General features: G+C 40.5%; 1 protein-coding gene across 1 annotated transcript; it reads right to left on the bottom strand.

The window, feature by feature from the left end:
- Nucleotides 1–2595: 2595 nt before the first annotated feature.
- On the bottom strand, nucleotides 2596–6705 carry LOC145594083 (uncharacterized). Its single transcript, XM_081650422.1, has 2 exons — nucleotides 6189–6705; nucleotides 2596–6104 (listed from the first exon to the last, which is right to left on the bottom strand). The coding sequence occupies exons 1-2, from the start codon at nucleotides 6703–6705 to the stop codon at nucleotides 2596–2598; spliced, it is 4026 nt and encodes a 1341-aa protein (XP_081506548.1).
- Between the last annotated feature and the right edge of the window lie 11852 nt (nucleotides 6706–18557).

The raw sequence follows: 18557 nt of genomic DNA, 5'->3' as shown, positions 1-18557 counted from the left end.
GAGAGCAGTTGGCCGTTATATTGCCTCTGACGAGTTTTGCTCCAAACTCCAAGACCGTCAAAGCGGAGGTTGGACTGCAGCTCAAAGATGTATCGCTCATGCTGCCGGTTGGAATAAAGATGATTGGGCGAAGGTCGAAAAGGCTTTCGGCGAAGAAGCCTACAAAATTCCTTCCGGCTTCGAAGCACAACAGTTCTCTGAAGAGGATTTATATAACTTGGCACCAGCTGCTGATGACGGCCTCCAGAATCCCAGCATTTTGGACTCCCCAGTGCCTGAGAATGCTCAATCTTGAAGGGGCGGGCAGTCATCACCGACATCTTCTTGCGGGTCTTGTATCATTGGGCCTTATCAGCTATGACTTTTATTTGTCTTTTGTGTGTATTTACATTTCTTTTGACAGTGCTGTTTTATCGGCATGTACCCTTTTTTGTGGTGATGCCTGTCGATTGTTAATTTTATCCGTTATGTAGACTTGCATTTTTCTTTCGTTGTTTATTAACTGTGTACAAATTTTTACACTTTTTGCTATAACTGTGTTGTTCTCTATCTGCCATTTTCTAACCTATTTATAATTATTCCATTATGATAACTGTGTCGTTCCATTATGATAACTGCATAGTCTTGCAAATTTAGCATACATAAAAAAGAACTTGCAAAGAGTAAAAGTTTACCTGACAACTTGTCTGAAATTTGACAACTTTCTATCGAAAACTTCTTAAAAAACGCCGCTTCCTGAAGATATCAGACTTCGAAATCTCGGTCCTGACAGCTTAAAAATTACCATCATACTATGGTTAGCATTATATGCTTTTTTTTTTTTTAAAAAAAAAATATTTCTCAAACAAGATATCATTATATATTCTGTTACATATCATTATATACTCTGTGCTCCCCTCAGTATGCATAGTTCGTGGTAGAGCTATGTATACTGGGCCGATTGTTGATGGTTCAGATTATAACACCGGTCACCTACTTCTTTGGTGTTTCAGCCAGTTAGGTACCCTCTCGGCGATAACATTCTGAGCTACGCCTCATATCGGCATATACTCGAATTGATTTGGCCGGTATTTATCTTTTGAACCAGCAACCTCGTGAGTTAACGTATACAACTGATCAGGTTGTATAATTGTTAACTTCACGGAAGCGGTTTTGAGCTGCCCATCCCATTTAACGATGTTCTGTTAAATGGAGGGTGCCTATTTGAATGCGCATTGTCTGAATACTTCTTCATTCATCACCGATATCTTTCTTGATATCAGTTTCAAAAAATAAGGGCTATTCATTACACATAGTATTTTTTCAATACAGTTGAATTCCAAACATTCTTTAGAGGTGTTCCATCTAAAGTTTCCAAGTAGAATGACCCTTGGACGACGACAGCTCTAATCCGATAAGGTCCTTCCCAGTTTGCAGTTAGCTTCCCGTCTTCATTTCCCTTACCGGTTGCTGCGGTTCTTCGCAGCACTAGATCCCCTATTTGTAACGGCCGGTGTGATACCCTTCTGTTATACGCCCTAGACATTCTGTCTTTGAATGCAGCTGACTTAACGGCTGCTTTTTCTCTTAGTTCTGGCAAGAAATCCAGTTGTTGTCGTAGGAGTAGATCATTTTGGTCTTCACAGTAATGCTGGACCCTGAATGTCGGCAATCCAACTTCTGCTGGTATGACTACTTCTGTTCCAAAAACCAGGTTATAGGGTGACTCCCCTGTGGCTTCTCTCGCTGTCGTCCTGTTTGCCCACAGTATCTCTGGTATCAAATCTGCCCATAAACCCTTTGCATCCTCGATCTTTTTCTTTATTGCTGTTATGATTTGCTTATTTGCTGCCTCTGCTTGGCCGTTAGACTGTGGATGGCATACTGCTGCATAAGCATATTTCACTTTATATATTGTTAGGAGATCTTTGACTGGCTTACAGTCAAACTGGGTTCCATGATCAAAAACCATCGCCATCGGCAACCCGAACTTGGTGAATATGCTTTTCCATATGAACTTTTTCACCTCTGACGCCGTTATCTTTGTTACTGGCTCTGCCTCTATCCATTTGGTGAAATAGTCAATTTCTACTATCAGATATCTCCTTCCACCTGTGGCTGATGGGAACGGCCCTACTATATCCATTCCCCATTGGGCAAAGGGAACTGGATTTAATATCGGCGTAAGATCATTTGGGGGAAGGTTGATAACTGGGGCATGCTTCTGGCACTTCTCACATTTTTTAACATAAGCCAAAGCATCCGCATTCATTGTCGGCCAATAGTATCCCCTTCTCATTGCCTCTCTGGATAGGGCTCTTGCCCCAAGATGATTCCCACAGCTTCCTTCGTGCAATTCTTCCATTAACTTTATCGATTCGGAACCCGTTATGCACCTCTGTAACGGCAGTGAAAACCCCCTTTTATACAACTGGCCCTGATACATAACGAACCACACGCTATCCTTCTGTAACTTCTTCAGCTCTTTCTTATCTGTTGGCCCTACACCGTGAATTATGTATGCTAGTATTTTATCATACCATTGATCCTCCACATTAACACAACAGACATTTGCCGATATCTCATCTATGCTTCTCTGCCTTAGTATCTCAACCATTACTGTTCTTTCCAAGTCATTAAAACTTGAACTTGCCATCTTGCCAGTGCGTCTGCCTGAGCATTTTTCAATCTCGGAACCAATTTAACCTCAAAATATTGCAACTGAGCCGCTAACTGCTTCATTTTCTCCAAATACTTCACCATTGCCGGCTCTCGAGTTTCGTATTCCCCACTAAACTGGCTTGACACCAACTGCGAGTCAGTTGTCAAAACTAGCCGTTTTGCCTCTGCCGCTATCGATAGCTGCATTCCAGCCACTGCAGCTTCGTACTCGGCCTCATTATTTGTTGCCTTGAACTTGAATTTCATGGCGTATTCAAATATTTTTCCATCTGGGGCCGTTATCACAATCCCAGCTCCTGCCCCCGTTGCCGTGGCTGACCCGTCAACTGATTCCTGCCACGTCCCCAACTCCTCTTCTTCATCTGTGTATGTGGTTTCTACAATGAAATCTGATAATGCTTGAGCCTTAATTGATGTTCTAGGCTTGTAACTTATCTCATACTCCGACAACTCAACTGCCCATGCTAGTAATCTACCTGATGTATCCATTCTGCGCAACGATTTTTCCAAGGGGTGATTGGTAAGAACTTCTATAGAATGCGCATCAAAATAAGGTCTCAACTTCCGAGCTGCCACTATCACTGCCAACGCCATTTTCTCTATCACTGGATATCTGCGTTCTGCCGCATTCAGCACATGACTGACAAAGTAAATCGGCTGTTGCTGCTTCCTCCTTTCTACTAACAAGGCAGCTGCCACTGTTTTTGGCGATGCCGATATGTACAATTGCAATACTTCTCCCTTCTCAGGCCTGGCAATTGTGGGAAGAGATCTAAGATGATTCCGCACTACTTCCAAGGCATCACTTTGTTCCTTTCCCCATTCAAATGTCTTGTTCTTTCTTAGCACCATAAAAAACGGGAGAGCCTTATCAGCCGACTTGCTGATAAATCTGGTCAACCCTGCCATTCTGCCTGTTAACCTCTGGATATCACGAATGGTTTTCGGTTGTTTCATTTGCAGCACCGCATTCACCTTATCTGGATTCGCGTCTATTCCCCGTTCACTGACCATAAAACCTAAAAATTTCCCTGATCTTACCCCAAAAACACACTTTTCCGGATTCGGCTTCATTTGGTACTTTCTCAGGGTTTCAAATGTTTCCTTCAGGTCGGCTACATGGTCTTCTCTGTTCCTGCTCTTTACTATTGTATCATCCACATACACCTCAACGTTCCGCCCTTTCTGCTTCTCGAAAATCTTATCAACCAGCTTTTGATAAGTTGCCCCAGCATTTTTCAACCCGAACGGCATTGCCTTATAACAGTATACCCCAACATCTGTTATAAAAGCCGTTTTGTTCCTATCAGCCTTATGCATGCTGACTTGATGGTATCCCGAAAATGCATCTAAAAAACTGAGCATAGCATGGCCAGAAGTAGAATCTACCAGCCTGTCTATTCGGGGTAGTGGGTAGCAATCCTTGGGGCAAGCCTTGTTGAGATCTGTAAAATCCACACACATTCGCCACTTTCCTGTCGGCTTCCTCACCATAACTACATTTGCCAACCATTCCGGATATGTGCAGGGCTCTATAAACCCTGCCGCCAAGAGCTTATTCACCTCGGCCTGGATCGCTTCTATTTTCTCAGTCGAGAAGTTGCGCTTCTTCTGCCTTATCGGCCTGAATTTCCTGTCAACATTCAGCTTATGTTCCATTACCTCAGGATGTATACCTGGCATCTCACTGGCCGAGAACGCAAAGACATCAGCATTCTCGCGCAACAAACTTATCAGGTTACACCTAGTTTCCACATCCATATCAGCCCCAACTTTCACTGTTCTACTGGGGTTGCCTGGCTGCAACTGAACCTGGACGGTTTCTCCTCCTGGCAACGGCCTTGGTGTTTCTTCGGGCCTTGCATCAAAGTTTTTCATGGCCAGATCTTGCACTGTCGGCTCACTCTCCTTTGTTAGGTTACATGGAACGGCAGTGTTTCCAACTGGGTTCTTCAACGCTGTTACATAACAGGCTTTCGACATAACCTGGCCTCCATACACCTTTTCCACAGCTCCCAGGTTTGACACATAGGCTATAGCCAAATGGTATGTCGATACCACAGCCTGCATGTCATGAATTATCGGTCTGCCGATAATTGCATTATAAGCCGACTTGACGTCCACCACCAAAAACTCTGCCATCACATCCCTTGCTTGCGGCCCATCACCCATCCTTACAGGTAACACAATACTCCCCTCTGGCCTCACTGTCGACCCATTAAAACCAATCACGGGGTATGATACCGGTTTCAAGTATTGTCTTCCGATATTCATCTCATTAAAAGCTTGAACAAACAGGACATTTGCTGAGCTACCCCCATCGACCAGTACTCTTTTGACATCAGCACCATTTATCCTGGTTATCAGGACTAACGGATCGTCATGCGGGAATACTACACCTCGTGCATCCTCTTCTGTAAATACAACTTGCGGTATTGATGCCGGCCGAGGACGATTGTCTACATCTAGAGCACATACCAGATGTCGGTGCTCTGCCAAATGCTTCTTTGCTCCACTAATCGTTCCTCCATGAATCGGCCCGCCCGTTATCACATCTACTCTTCCTGTAGATAACGGCGGCATTCCCGTGTCCCCTTGTCGGACTATTCTCCCTTGAGTCCTTTCGGGCCTCGCTTCTATTTGTTGCCTCTCAGCTATTTGCGCTGGCTGTTGATTCCTGCCGGTATTCAACCGATACTGTGTTAAGTGCCCTTTTCTGATCAACTCCTCAATATTATCCCTCAACTGGGTACATTCCTCTGTGTAATGCCCCACGTCCCTATGAAACATACAATACTTCTTTACATCTCTGGATTTCGCCTTCATCGGAATCGGCCTTGACCAATCTTCTCTATTCTGATTCACTGAGTAGATTGCGACCCTTGGTGCATTCAGGGGGGTATAGGTGTTGTATCTCATTGGAAGTCTTGTCGGCCTGGTATCCTGCCGACTTCCTCCTCCCCTTCCTGGGGCAGGAGCTCTTGACCTGCTTCCTCCAGATGAAGTCCCTTCATACTGACTTGGTCCCTTTCCAGCTGCCACATGTCTACTACTTGTTTTCATCAACTCCTCACTCTTTATGTAATCATGGGCCTTACTGAACGCCGCTGCCAACGTTGGCAGGCTTTTTCTTGTTAGATATCTTTTGAAATCCGAATCAACCAACCCATTCATCAAAGCCATCACGGCTATCTCCTGTTGCAATCTCGGAATAGTGTTTGCCTCATTATTAAATCTCCTGATGTAATCCCTCAAAGATTCATCTGGTTTCTGCTCTACAGCCATCAATTCTCCAGAAGTTCTCTGCCTTACGCTGTTACTGACATACTGCCCTACAAACATCTCAGTCAGTTTTTCAAAGCTGTCTACTGACCCAATTTCAAGGTTGTTGAACCAATCGGCTGCAGCCCCAATCAGAGTTGTCGGAAATACTTTGCACCAAACTGCATCCGAGTTAGTGTATAGCATCATGTGTCCCTCATAGGACGTTATGAATCTTTCCGGATCCCCTCTTCCATCATACCTACAAGTCGGCATTTTCACCTTCTCCATTGGTTGATCCAAGATGTGCTGGGCAAATGGGGATGCCCTTAACTGCACCACCGTGCGCACTGCTTGTCCTTCCACTTGCGAACTTCTTTGCTGCTGAGTTCTGGTACTCACAACACGGCTCGAGGACTGTTCATCCTGCCGTAATGTTGTATGCGTCCTTACTGGCGACTCATGTCGGGGCCTCCTCGACGGGTTCTCCAACTGGTTATACTGTTCTTCCTGGTTTCGGTGCAATACTCCTCTATCTGTCTGAGCAGCTTCTCTTTCAGCCCGTGCTGCCTCAGCCTCCTTCCTCTTCCTACTCATTGCACTCATCACCCTGGCGGCCGTTTCCAACTCATCTGGAGTGAATGCCGCCATAGGATCCTCTGCCTCCCCTCCTCCTGCTGGGGGAGTTATCGGCATATGGAACTGGTTATCTTCTAGGGTGTGGGTTTCATCTACTACCTCCACCTGGGGTTGTCCTACTAGCATTCCACTGTTTCCAGTCATGATTGTTGTTGTTGTACACGTATTTTTTATGTGAGGTTCTTAGGCGATAGAAGTGATCAACTGTCTCCCCTCCTTCTAGCGCCAAATTGTTTCTGTTTGATCCCGACTCCACAGAGAACTCGGACTTGAGATCCTGATACCCTTATCGGCAAGCTGAGAACCTACACAATAAGAAGAAGTTAGCTAACCCCGGGGTGATCCGGGGATAACCACTCCGATGATAAAGTCAGAAAGGTGTTTAAGAAAAGAAAGTGAGTAAGAGAGAAAAAGTAGAGAGAGATTAGAGAGATAAAGAGTGTAATTAATGTCCCCATTAATGAGGTCTTACCTACTATTTATAATAGTTTACCTTGACAGGTGGCTCTCATCCATGCAGAGCCTTTTGTGCCAAGTGTCGAGCTTCTGTCGCCACGTGTTGAATTTCGGCGAGCCGATATGTTTTCATTCTGTAACATATCAGCATCTTCTCCATAATTACTAAAACCTGGTCATGTTTTCATAAGATATCGGATTTTTCACAAGATATCGGTCATGCCAGATATCATCCCATACAATGAGGGTCCGCCCACTCCCTCCGTTCACTTATATTTAGACCCGTTAATTAATCGATCGAGTTAGATTTTGATCACATTATTCCGGGTCATGGGTCACTCGGGGTGATAGATTGAGCAACCCTAACCCAAATTTTCAGGTTTGAGTCAATCCGAAGGGTTTAGAAAAATCTTTTTCTTTAATTTATTTTTGACTAAGTTTTAAATTTTTTTTGATTTTCATGGTTACGTTGATAGTTTTTTCAATTTGTAATCGAATATTCTCGCCTATATTAAATTGTTAATGTATAATTCATGAACTCTTGTTGTTCTATACATTAAAAATTTGAAATTTATTTTGTTACATTGAGTTAAATCTATTTGTATTAGTATTGTGGTATTGAATTAGATTTGAAGTTTTTTTTTTGTGGAATTAAGTTAAATTGTTAGTGTATTGGGTAGAATATTGGTGTTTTTCGTATTGTATGATTTATTTCTAGATCAATTTGATTCTTTAATTAGAAGTGGGAAATTGGTGTTTAATATGCCATAGAAATGGATTCTATATCAAAAAGAAGAGGAAAATCAATAAATCATGCACAATAATGTTCGGCAAAAAAGTATGACTAACAAAAAAAAAAAAAAGTTGTCTAGGAAAGGAAACTTGTTCCCCACTTTGGGCATAAAGCTGCATTTTGCTGTAAACCTAAACATGGTAGAAATTTACTTGATTCAATCAAGTATATATGGTTGTAACTCTCGTAAGTGATTGTATTGAACAGTACATAAATATGAGTCTATAGGTGATCAACATCGGTTCGTCCTACTAGCCCGGCTTAAAAATAGGGCGGGTTTGGGCAAGCCTAAAAACACAATTTTAATTAAAAGTCCAAATCCAGTCCGAAAAGCCTGCTTTGACCTAACACTTCGCCACAAAAATTTACCTACACTTCATGGCGGAGAACGCTACCTCGCCTGAACTCCCCCCCCCCCCCCCCAATTTTTATATATGTTCATTTTCTTATTAGTAAATGTTCATTTTTGTATCATTAGATGTTCATTTTGATAAAAAGCAGCTTTTTTTTTCAAAGTAATATATTTTCAGAATTATATTTTTAGAATTTTCTATAAATAGAAATTAGAGCAAATTATTTATAAGGATTAAGCCGTTCAAATCATTTTTATTATAGCATCATCAAATGTTCATTTTTGTTATTAATGTTTCAACACATTTTCATTTTGAATCATCAATTGTTCAATTCAAGAGCTATTTGTAAGTAATACAGTAAGATTTATGCAAATACATATGTCTTAGACTTCTATATATTCAAGTAAAACATTGTTAAAAAATAATTTCCAATAATAAAATTAATATTATAAACACTTTTCTATACAATTACATGTAATTGTTTCATTCCTCAGGTTAAACACAAAGTTTCATATGTGGCTGGTCACACGGTGTGGCCAGCCACAATTTTTTTTATTTTTTTAAAATTCTTTCTCTCTCCTCTCTATTTTCTTTCTCTCTCCTCTTTGCTTCTTCTTCAAGCTAGAACATTCATCTCATTTTCTCAGAGAACGTAACACAAATTTCGCAATCGTCATCAATAGTCGTCTTCGTGGTTCGTTCGTTGGAAATAGTGGTTTCACTGGGAGGGTAGTGGTTGTTTGGTGACTCCGTCGTCGGAAAACAAGTTCAAAGTTTTTAAGGCCAAATTTGGCCATGAAAACTCTAGATCTAGAATTTTCATGGTCGAATTTGACCTTTTTAGCCATATTTGAAGTGATTTTCGAAACCATTGTTAAATTTAAAGGTATTTGTTTGATTTGATTTTTTTTTTAATGGTTTGGTTGGATTGGAGTTTGTTTGTGGGTTAGGGGCTAGTGGCAAGGCGTTTAGGTTGGTAGTGGTTCGTTGGTGGTGGTTGTTGGTGGTAGTTTTTTGTTGGTGGTGGGTAAGGGGTTACTAGATCCGGGGTTACTAGGTGGTGCGGTTAGGGGTTACTAGGTCGTCGGTCAGGGGTTACTTGGGGTTATTAGGGGTTACTAGGTTGGGGGTTATTAGGACGGTTAGGGATTACTTCGGGTTACTAGGTCGGCGGTCAGGGGTTACTTGGGGTTACTAGGTTGGGAGTTACTAGCACTAGGTGAAAAAAGAAGATAGGCACCGCCTCAAGGCCACCGGTTTTTAAAAACCGGTGGGGAAAAATGGGCGGGATTTTGAGGGGAGATTATTGCCACCGGTTCAAACTGAACCGGTGGGAAAAACATAAATCCCACCGGTTCAAAACCGGTGGCATTCTTAAAAAAAAAAAAAAACCGGCCCATTTTGTTCCTTAGCTCTCTCCTTTAAATACCCTAACCCTAATAATACCCTCAGATTTTCTCTCTTAGGCGCCTCTCTCTCCTTCTCTCTCCTTCTCTCTCCTCCTCTTCTCCCCCGATCTGTACTACTCTTCTTTCCCCTCTCTTCCTCTTTCCCCTCTCTCCTCCTCTGTTCTCCTTATTTCCCCTCGATCTCACTCCTTATTTCCCCTCTCTTCTCCTTTCCCCTTTCTTCTCACTCCTCTCCTTTCCCCTTTCTTCTCCTTCTCTCTTCTGTCTTCTGCGCGTAACCACCGCCACTAACCACCGCCGCCACCAAGTCCGAGGTTAGTGCATGTTGTTGTGTTTAATTATTCGAGGTTAGGGTTAATTGATTTTCGAATTTTTTTGGGTTTTCTCGAATTGATTTTGGGGTTTTTCGAATTGATTATGGGGTAATTGATTTTGGTTTTTTTTCGAATTGATTTTGGGTTTTTTCGAATTGATTTTGGGGTTAATTGATTTTCGAAATTAATTTGGGGTTATTTTCGAATTGATTTTGGGTTGCTGTCTGGTGGGTTTGGTGTCGGGTAAGGTTTTGGTTTGGTTGTGGGTTCGGTCAGAGGTCGTGGTGGGTTGTCGTCGGTTGTGGGTGGGTCGTCGGTTGTGGGTGGGTCGTGGGTTGTGGGTTGTAGGTTCTTGTGGGTTCTGGTGGGTTGTGGGTTGTGGGTTCTGGTGGGTTATGGGTTATGGGTGGGTCGTGGGTTCTGGTGGGTTGTGGGTGGGTCATCGGTTGTGGGTGGGTTGTTTTTATTCAATTAATGATTACATGCAGTGTTTTGGTTATTTTTTTTTCACAGTTTATTTTTATTGATTTATTTTTTTGTTTTAATTGATGCAGTTATATTGATCAAGATCTGAAATCGAAGATCCAAGATGCAAGAATAGTGAATTAGATGTTGTATGGGGTTTTTTTAGATTTTAATGTTGTAATTATATTTTAATTTAATATCGGAATTTTAGTTTGTAAATCTGATTATCTTAATTATTTGAAATTGTTTTATGAGAAATTTATTTGTAGTTATTATATACTGGTTATTGATGAATATATGTGTGTTACATGTATATTATGCATATATATATGTTTGTGCAACATTTTAAGTCAAAAAAATGCAATTTTTTTTTTTTTTTTTTTTTTTGGTTTTTTTAGGGTATTATTGCCACCGGTTAACCGGTGGCAATAGTTGTTAGTAGAAAAAAAAAATGCGGGAACGACTATTGCCACCGGTTAACCGGTGGCAATACTTGATTTTGCCACCGGTTTTGAACCGGTGGCCTTTTGTCCTAGGTTTTGCCACCCCCCCACTGGCCACCGGTTCAAAACCGGTGGCAAAGGGGGGTTTTGAACCGGTGGCCAACCCCTTTTTTCGCCTAGTGTAGGTCGGTTAGGGGTTACTTGAGGTTACTAGGTCGGGGGTTACTAGGTCGGTTAGGGGTTACTAGGGTTTACTAGGTCGGGGTTACCAAGTCGGTTAGGGGTTACTTGGGGTTACTAGGTCGGGGGTTACCAGGTCGGTTAGGGGTTACTAGGTCAGGGGTTACTAGGTCAGTCAGGGTTATTTGGTCAAGGGTTACTAAGTCAGTTAGGGGTTACTTTTGTCTTGGGGTTACTTTGTCTAGGGGTTACTTAGTCATTTGATGATTTGACAACCTCCCGCATGGTGCGGCTGACCCACTGCAGGAAAAAAAAGTGTTTCAAAAAAAATGAAAGTGAAGCATTAAATCCTAACTTAATGCACGTATGACGTATGTGTCTTGTTGATTGAATATCATTTGTTACATTTGTTTTGTAAGAATCATTATGCTTGTTATACGTTTATACCCTTTAATTTATGCTTATAGTCCTATGATGTTTGTGTGCTTTTCTTAATACATATCTTTTCTCAATGTGTACATCGTCTTCTTCACCTTTGTTATTTGATTTAGGGTTTTTTTTGTCAAAAACTACCTAATAAAACCCATATTTTCGTGAAACTACCTAATAAATTTTAAAAATTGTTGTAATTAAATAACTAATACTCCCTCCGTATTTTTTTAAAAGTGATACACTTCGACCGGCACATAGTTTTAGGCAATTTAATTGACTTAAATAAAATAAGAGGTAAGTGGGTAGTGGAGTATTATAAAATTGTTAAAGAAATATAGTGGTATTAATAGTTTATTGAAAAGTAATGAATGTGAGAGGAAAGATATAATAAAAAGGTAGTAGTAGGTTTGGGTAGGGACCATGAGATGAGAGAAACATAATATTTTAATGTATTTTTTTGCCAAAAAAGGAAAAGTATCACTTGAAAAAACACGGCCGGAAATGGAAAGTGTATCACTTAAAAAAAACACGGAGGGAGTAAAGGTAAAATGTTGTAAACAACTACCTAAGAAAAAGTAAATTGTTGTAAAATACTAACTTTATCGGATTTTCATTGTTGATCGGCCTCAAACACTCCCATTTCATTTCCAAAACTAATACAACTTGCTTGAAATTGTCTCCACCACATCCAAAAACACCTTTCAACCCCAAAACCACCACATCTAACTCTAAAATCCACCATCCCGAAGCACTAATCTACCCTCACCAACTCGGAATATCCTCTAACCACCCCAAATATAATCTTACCACCTTGAAAACCATCCCTCACGGTGGTTTTAAGGGTATTCTTGGGTGGATCAACATCCTAAAATTAAGTTGACGGTGAATTTTTTTTATAGAGAATTTCTCACAAAATTTAGGCTTTATTAGGTAGTTTCTCACAAAATATCCTTAATCAAATAAACATTTTTCAGTACGATGATGAACAAATTAAATTTAAAATTGAACAGTTTATATTCAATATTTGTAATGAACAAGCACTAAATTAAAACCAAGCAAACAACTTTTGATGTGATAAATTACAAGTATTAAAATTATGAACATCTTTAGACTTCATCGTCGAAATGACAAGGCCGGTTCCACCGGATAATCCTGATAAGGTTTGGAAAGTGTATGTAGACGGAAGTTGTACTATGAACGGCTGCGATGCAGGTATTATCTATGAGTCTCCTGAAGGGGACAAGTTTGAGTATGCATTACGGTTCAAGTTTCAAGCCTCAAACAATGAGGCAAAAAATATGAAGCCCTGCTAGCCGGTATCCGCATGTGCAAGGCGGCAGGGGCAACAAAAATTGATGCCTACTCTAATTCTCAATTGGTCGTTAGCCAATACCTTGATGAATATGAAGCCACTCATCCGTCTATGATCAAATGCCTTCAGGCGGTCAAAGATGAAGCTGGGACACTTGAAGAATTTCACCTTAGTCAAGTGCCCAGGTCTGAGAACAATCAGGCGGATGCATTGTCCAAACTGGTATCCTCCGCCTGCTGTGGTACGCCTCGACCAGTCTTTTGGGAAGTTCTGGGAAAAAGAAGTAAACATGAAGAACCCATTGGAATACTGGACCGAAGCTCTACATGGAGGGATGACATCCGGGCAAACCTTACATACGGTATGCTTCCTGATTCATCACAAGAGGCAGTCGTCATGAAGAAACGAGCTGCAAACTTCAAGATGAGAAACAAAGAACTCTTCATCAAGGCAGGATTTTTTGAAGCCTCTACTGAAGTGTGTTACCCTAGAAAAGGGTAAGGAAGTTATCAAAGAATTACATGCGAGATATTGCGCCTCTCTATAGGCGGCAAATCCTTAGCCGTCAGAGCTAGGCGACAGAGTTACTTCTGGCCCACTCTTGAGTCAGACGCGAAGGAGATGATTAAAAAATGTGACAAGTGTCAAATATTTGGCAAGCTAATCCATCGACCGACTACTAACCTGACGGCAACTCACAGCCCAATCCCGTTTGCTAAATGGGGCATGGACATTTTAGGTCCTTATACTAGTGCACCAGGCAAAAAGCGATATATTTTGGTGGATGTGGATGACTTCAGCAAGTGGGTGGAGGCAGAGGTGGTTAAGAGCATCAAGATAAAGGATGTCATCTCTTTCATCTGGAAGAACATCATCACCCGGTGTGGGGTACCTATGTCTATTGTGTTTGATAATGGCCCTCAGTTTGAAACGCCTTAGCTCAAAACTTGGCTGGGAGATCAAGGGATCTCACATTGTTTTGCATCGTCAGTCGGCCGACCCCAAGCAAACGGCTAGGTTGAAGCCTTCAACAAACTCATCCCAGACAGCACCAAAAAGAAAATTGAAAGAGCTGGTGGTTTATGGGCAGAAAATTTGATTCAGATCATGTGGGCCATCCGGACAACTGCAAAGAAGGCAACTAGTGAAACCCCATTTCTCATAGTGTACGGTGCTTAATTCGTCTTGCCCAACGAACACTATGAGCCGACTCTACGAGTCATACTATACGATGAAGAGGCAAACTGGGAGGTGTAGGCGTCGTTCAAAGTGCGCCTACGTTAAAGCATTTTGTGAATATGCTTGGCACGCGCACTCATAGGAAGTGGGAATCGACATTACGATTAGGGACACGATTAGAGACAAAGCAAAGTAGGGAGCCGCCAACAAGTTTTTAAGGAACATGTAAACCGTTCATAGATCATTTATGACAACCACGAATAAGGGACAACGATAGGCAATAACGATTGACCCGTGAAGGTTACACCCCATTCATAATCCAGAGATTAATAACTCCATATGGTTCGGAACCACAAAAGGAGGATCGGGGATGATGGTACGAAGTGAGTCATGGAGTAACATTCGCCCGTATTGGCCTCTACTCGATTCTTATTGTGAAAAACATTCATGTGATCTCAAAGGCATTCAAACAAAGATTCAATTTGCTCCAAACTATTATTAGGCTAAATTGGTTGAATATTAATGCAACATATAACTCTAAAATATTAGTGATCACTTGATTAAATATAAAGGAACCTAAACCGCTTTTCCAAATTATCTTATTAGCCGTTAAATGCGATTACATATTCCCTTTAAACATGCAATATGTTGATCATAATAATAATAGAAATTAACATTAACATTGGAAGAAATTTAACCATAATATCGTTAGTCAAATCAAATAATAATCCTAATCATGATACTAGCAATATAAAATAAGTAATTAAATTAATTAATTACACTACTAGAATTCGGGCAAATTGCGACTGTTTTTTTACGACCGTCAATAAAACGGTCGCAAAAATAAAAATCTGCGACCGTCTTAAAGGCGGTCGCAATTTTGCGACCGTTTTTTACCATTTGAACCGTCGCAAGTATATTTAAATATTTTTTTTAATAAATACATGTGAAAATTAATTAAAAATAAAAATAAAGTAGTTGCGACCGCCTAAAACAGTCGCAAATTACGACCTTTTTAACTCACAGTCGCAAATAGTCGCTAGTTGCGACCGTTTTCAACAGTCGCAAATAAAGTAGTTTTTTTCTTTTTTTTTTGGTATAAAAGCCCACTAACCCTAGCCCTAATTTCTTTTCACACTTTCAGCAGCCGCTCCTCTCTTTTCTCTTTCTCTCTCCTCTCTGTCTTCATCTTTCGTTCTCTCGATCCATTCCTCTTCTCCTCCATCATTCCTCCTCTCCTCCTTCATTTTTTGACTTTTATCACCGGAAATCAGACACACTTCAACGAAATAGATCGAAAATCGTCCAAACATTCAACCGACACCAACCGTCACCACCATGTCTTTCACCGTCAAGCTTTAGCTCACCACCACTATCTCCACCGTCACAATCTTAAGGCTTAACAAGTTGATGGTTTTTAAGGTCAAATTCGACCATGAAAAGTTTAGATCTAGACTTTTCATAGTCGAATTTGGCCTTATTAAACCAAATTTAAGGTGAAATTCGAAGTCAACTCGAGATTTAAGGTATGTTATCGTGTTTATACTTGTTTTTCTGATTTTTTATTCGAATTTTTTTGATTTTTTGTTCGAATTTCAGTACTCGAATGTTAATTTTTGTTCATTTTGGGATTCATTTTCTTTTTCATTTTTTTGTTAATGTTTGGGTTTGATTTTGTTATTTTTGTTAATATTACTATGTATGTTTGATTTTCGTTTCGATTTTTGGGTTGATTTTTGTCAATTTTATTTTGGATTTGATTTTTTTGGATGATTATGGTTTGATAATTGTATCATTTTTGATTTTGTGGTCTATTACTTCGAATTTTGTCTGTTTTTTTTTTTATTAATTCGAATTTTTTCATGTTTTAATCATTGGAATTTTGTCTTTTTTTCGTTTGAATTTTTGTTTGGATTATCTGTTTTATTTGGGTTTGATTTTATCTGTGTTTTGGGTTGATTTTTGCTAGTTTTCGTGGTGGGTGGCTGGGGTTTTCGTGGTGATTGGGTGGTGTTTTAAGTTGTGCAGTGTGGTGGGTAAAGGTGATTGGCTGGGAAAGGGCAGTGGGTGTAGTTGGCTTGGGTGTGAGAAGTGGGGGGCGTGGCTGTGAAGAGCAGGGGTGGTGCGTAATATTTTTTTTTGTTTTATTTTCAACTTTTAGCTACGGCCAAAAGCGGTCGCTAATTTCCATAATTGCGACCGCTTCTTTTACCGGTCGCAATTATTTATATTTGCGACCGTTTCCTTTGCGGTCGTTGAAAATAACAAAAACGGTCGCAATAAATCTGCGACCGTCACACAGTCGTAATAATTTTTTTTGCGACCACGGAAATAACGACCGTTGACGGTCGCAATTATGAATTGCGACCGTTTTTGCTGTTTTCTGCGACCGTTTGAGGCGGTCGCAAAAACCTTAATTTTTAGTAGTGTTACTCACATTCCTCGCATTCCTTTAAATTTCTACATCATGAATAAATTGTTAGTAAATTCAATAAAATAAAAAAATCAAATATAAATTAAATTAAATAAAAGTAGAGTTGATTTGGTCCAAACCCTCAGTTATTTGTACCTTTCACGCCTTGGATTAAGGACGGAACCTCAGGTGTTGTATGGACTCCTTGGAGTGCTTAAAGGAAGAATAGTGTTAAAGAATATAGATTCAAGGCTTAGAATATGAGAGAGAGAGAGAGAGAGAGAGAGAGAGAACGGTTTTTGGTGTAAAAGAGAAGACGAGAGAATGATTTTTTCCCCGAACTGCATAAATGAGGGTCTTATTTATAGGGAAAATGAGTAAAGGGCACACACGAAACCCTAAAAAGATAAAAACCCTGAAAAAGGCTATCGCGACACGGCAGATTCTACCGCATCACGGGGTAAATTAGTGTGACGCGGGGAAAATTGGAGTGACGCGGGAAATATTTGACCTGCGGGAGTAAAACCGCGTGAATGGTTTACGCGAAAAAGACACGAGAAGATTCCATGACACGGCATACGTACCGCGACACGGCTGTATCCACCGTGGCACGGTACAGTACACCGTGTCAAGGTAAAAAAAAGTACGCGGAAATTACACGGAACATCCCCGTGTCACAGAATGGGCACCGTGGCACGGGAAATTGTACCGTGACACGGTGCAAAATCCCATGGCGCAGCAATATTCCCGTGACACGGTGGATTAAACGTGTGAAGAAAAGGCAGAATTACACAAAAAGGGCGCCGTGTCACGGCAATATGCCCCGTGACAAGTCAGCATTTGCCGCATCGTGGCATTTTAGCTATTGCGCGGTAATTCCAGTTTTTTACGCTTTTTTAAAATTATCATAACTTTTGATCTGCAACTTGGAATAAAACAAATAATATATAATTGGAAATATTATCAAGTCTGATTTCTAACCCATTTAGAATCAGATAAAAATAATATGTAGATTTTAAGATATGACCGTTTTAGTAAAAGGGTGTCGGTTTTGGACCTAGTTTAGTGTTTGCCTCATATCTTATTCGTTTTAAATCGGTATTGGACTTATGATATATGGTTAGAAAGCTTATTAAAAGGCCTATCCAACGAAATAATAATTGGATCAAAGATATATAGCCATAAAATCAGTTTCTCTCGGTTTTGTGATGTGGATACGAAAAGTGGAAAATAAGTTATGGTTTAGGGAAATGAGCTAGAATTTGGATTGATTTATGAAATATACTTCCTCCGTTTCTTTAGTCACGTTTTCCAATGCACAAATCAAAACGTTAATATCTTTAGTTACCGATAAGTAAAAATTATAAAAAGTTGATATTTTGAAAATATATACCGTAACGAATATAACAAGACCGTACATGACTATATTTTTCATTACGTATAAATCACAAAACATGGTCAAAGCCGAGTGTGTGAATAGTGCTAAAGTCAAAACGTGTCAACTATTAAAAAACGGAGGTAGTACTGGATAGAACATGGATTTAAGCACTCCAAAGATTAAATACTCAACCCAACCAATAACGGCGGTGAAAGGTTGTTCATCATCGGGTTTGGTTTTGGGGAGACATTTTTAGGTGTCACAGGAGGCCATTCGCGTAGCATTGGACTCACTCCCCGAGCGCAAGGGCAACGCCGCCTTGCGTCATGAGATTTACCAATTGAGAATGACAAGAGCCTACAACAAGAAAGTACATAAGCACCTTCTGGGAGTTGGGGACTTTGTGTTATGAAAATGGAGGCAATCGGTAAGGCCAATGAGCTTAGAAAGCTTACTCCCAATTGAGAAGGCCCCTACCAGGTCTATGATGAAGCAAGAGACGGCACCTACCGCCTGGAAACCCTAGACGGCAAGCGGCTGCCTACAACTTAATTGGATTGTAGATAACTTACAAAGCTTCTTGTAGACACCCATTTGTGTCTCCCCAAAACAAACCCAGTGATAAATACCTTTCGCGTCGAATCATAATCGAATGAGGTGAAAGTGTGAAAAGTCAAGGGTTGCGGTTCGTTTTTATTAAAGTTCTCTTCTCTCCATTTTTTAAAATAACCTTATTTTGTGAAAATAGCTAATCCAGTTTAGTTTGGTCCGTGACAAGGGTCCAATGATAGTGTAGTTAGATGGGGTTTTCAAAGAGCTTTCTAATGATATATTATAAGCGTAATTCTGATGATATTGAGGAAGTTATG

This window comes from Chenopodium album, chromosome 19, assembly GCF_948465745.1.
Source record: "Chenopodium album chromosome 19, dcCheAlbu1.1, whole genome shotgun sequence".
Lineage (NCBI taxonomy): Eukaryota > Viridiplantae > Streptophyta > Magnoliopsida > Caryophyllales > Amaranthaceae > Chenopodium > Chenopodium album.
The sequence above is the reverse complement of the archived record's forward strand: the minus strand, read 5'-3'. Positions and strand labels throughout refer to the sequence as shown.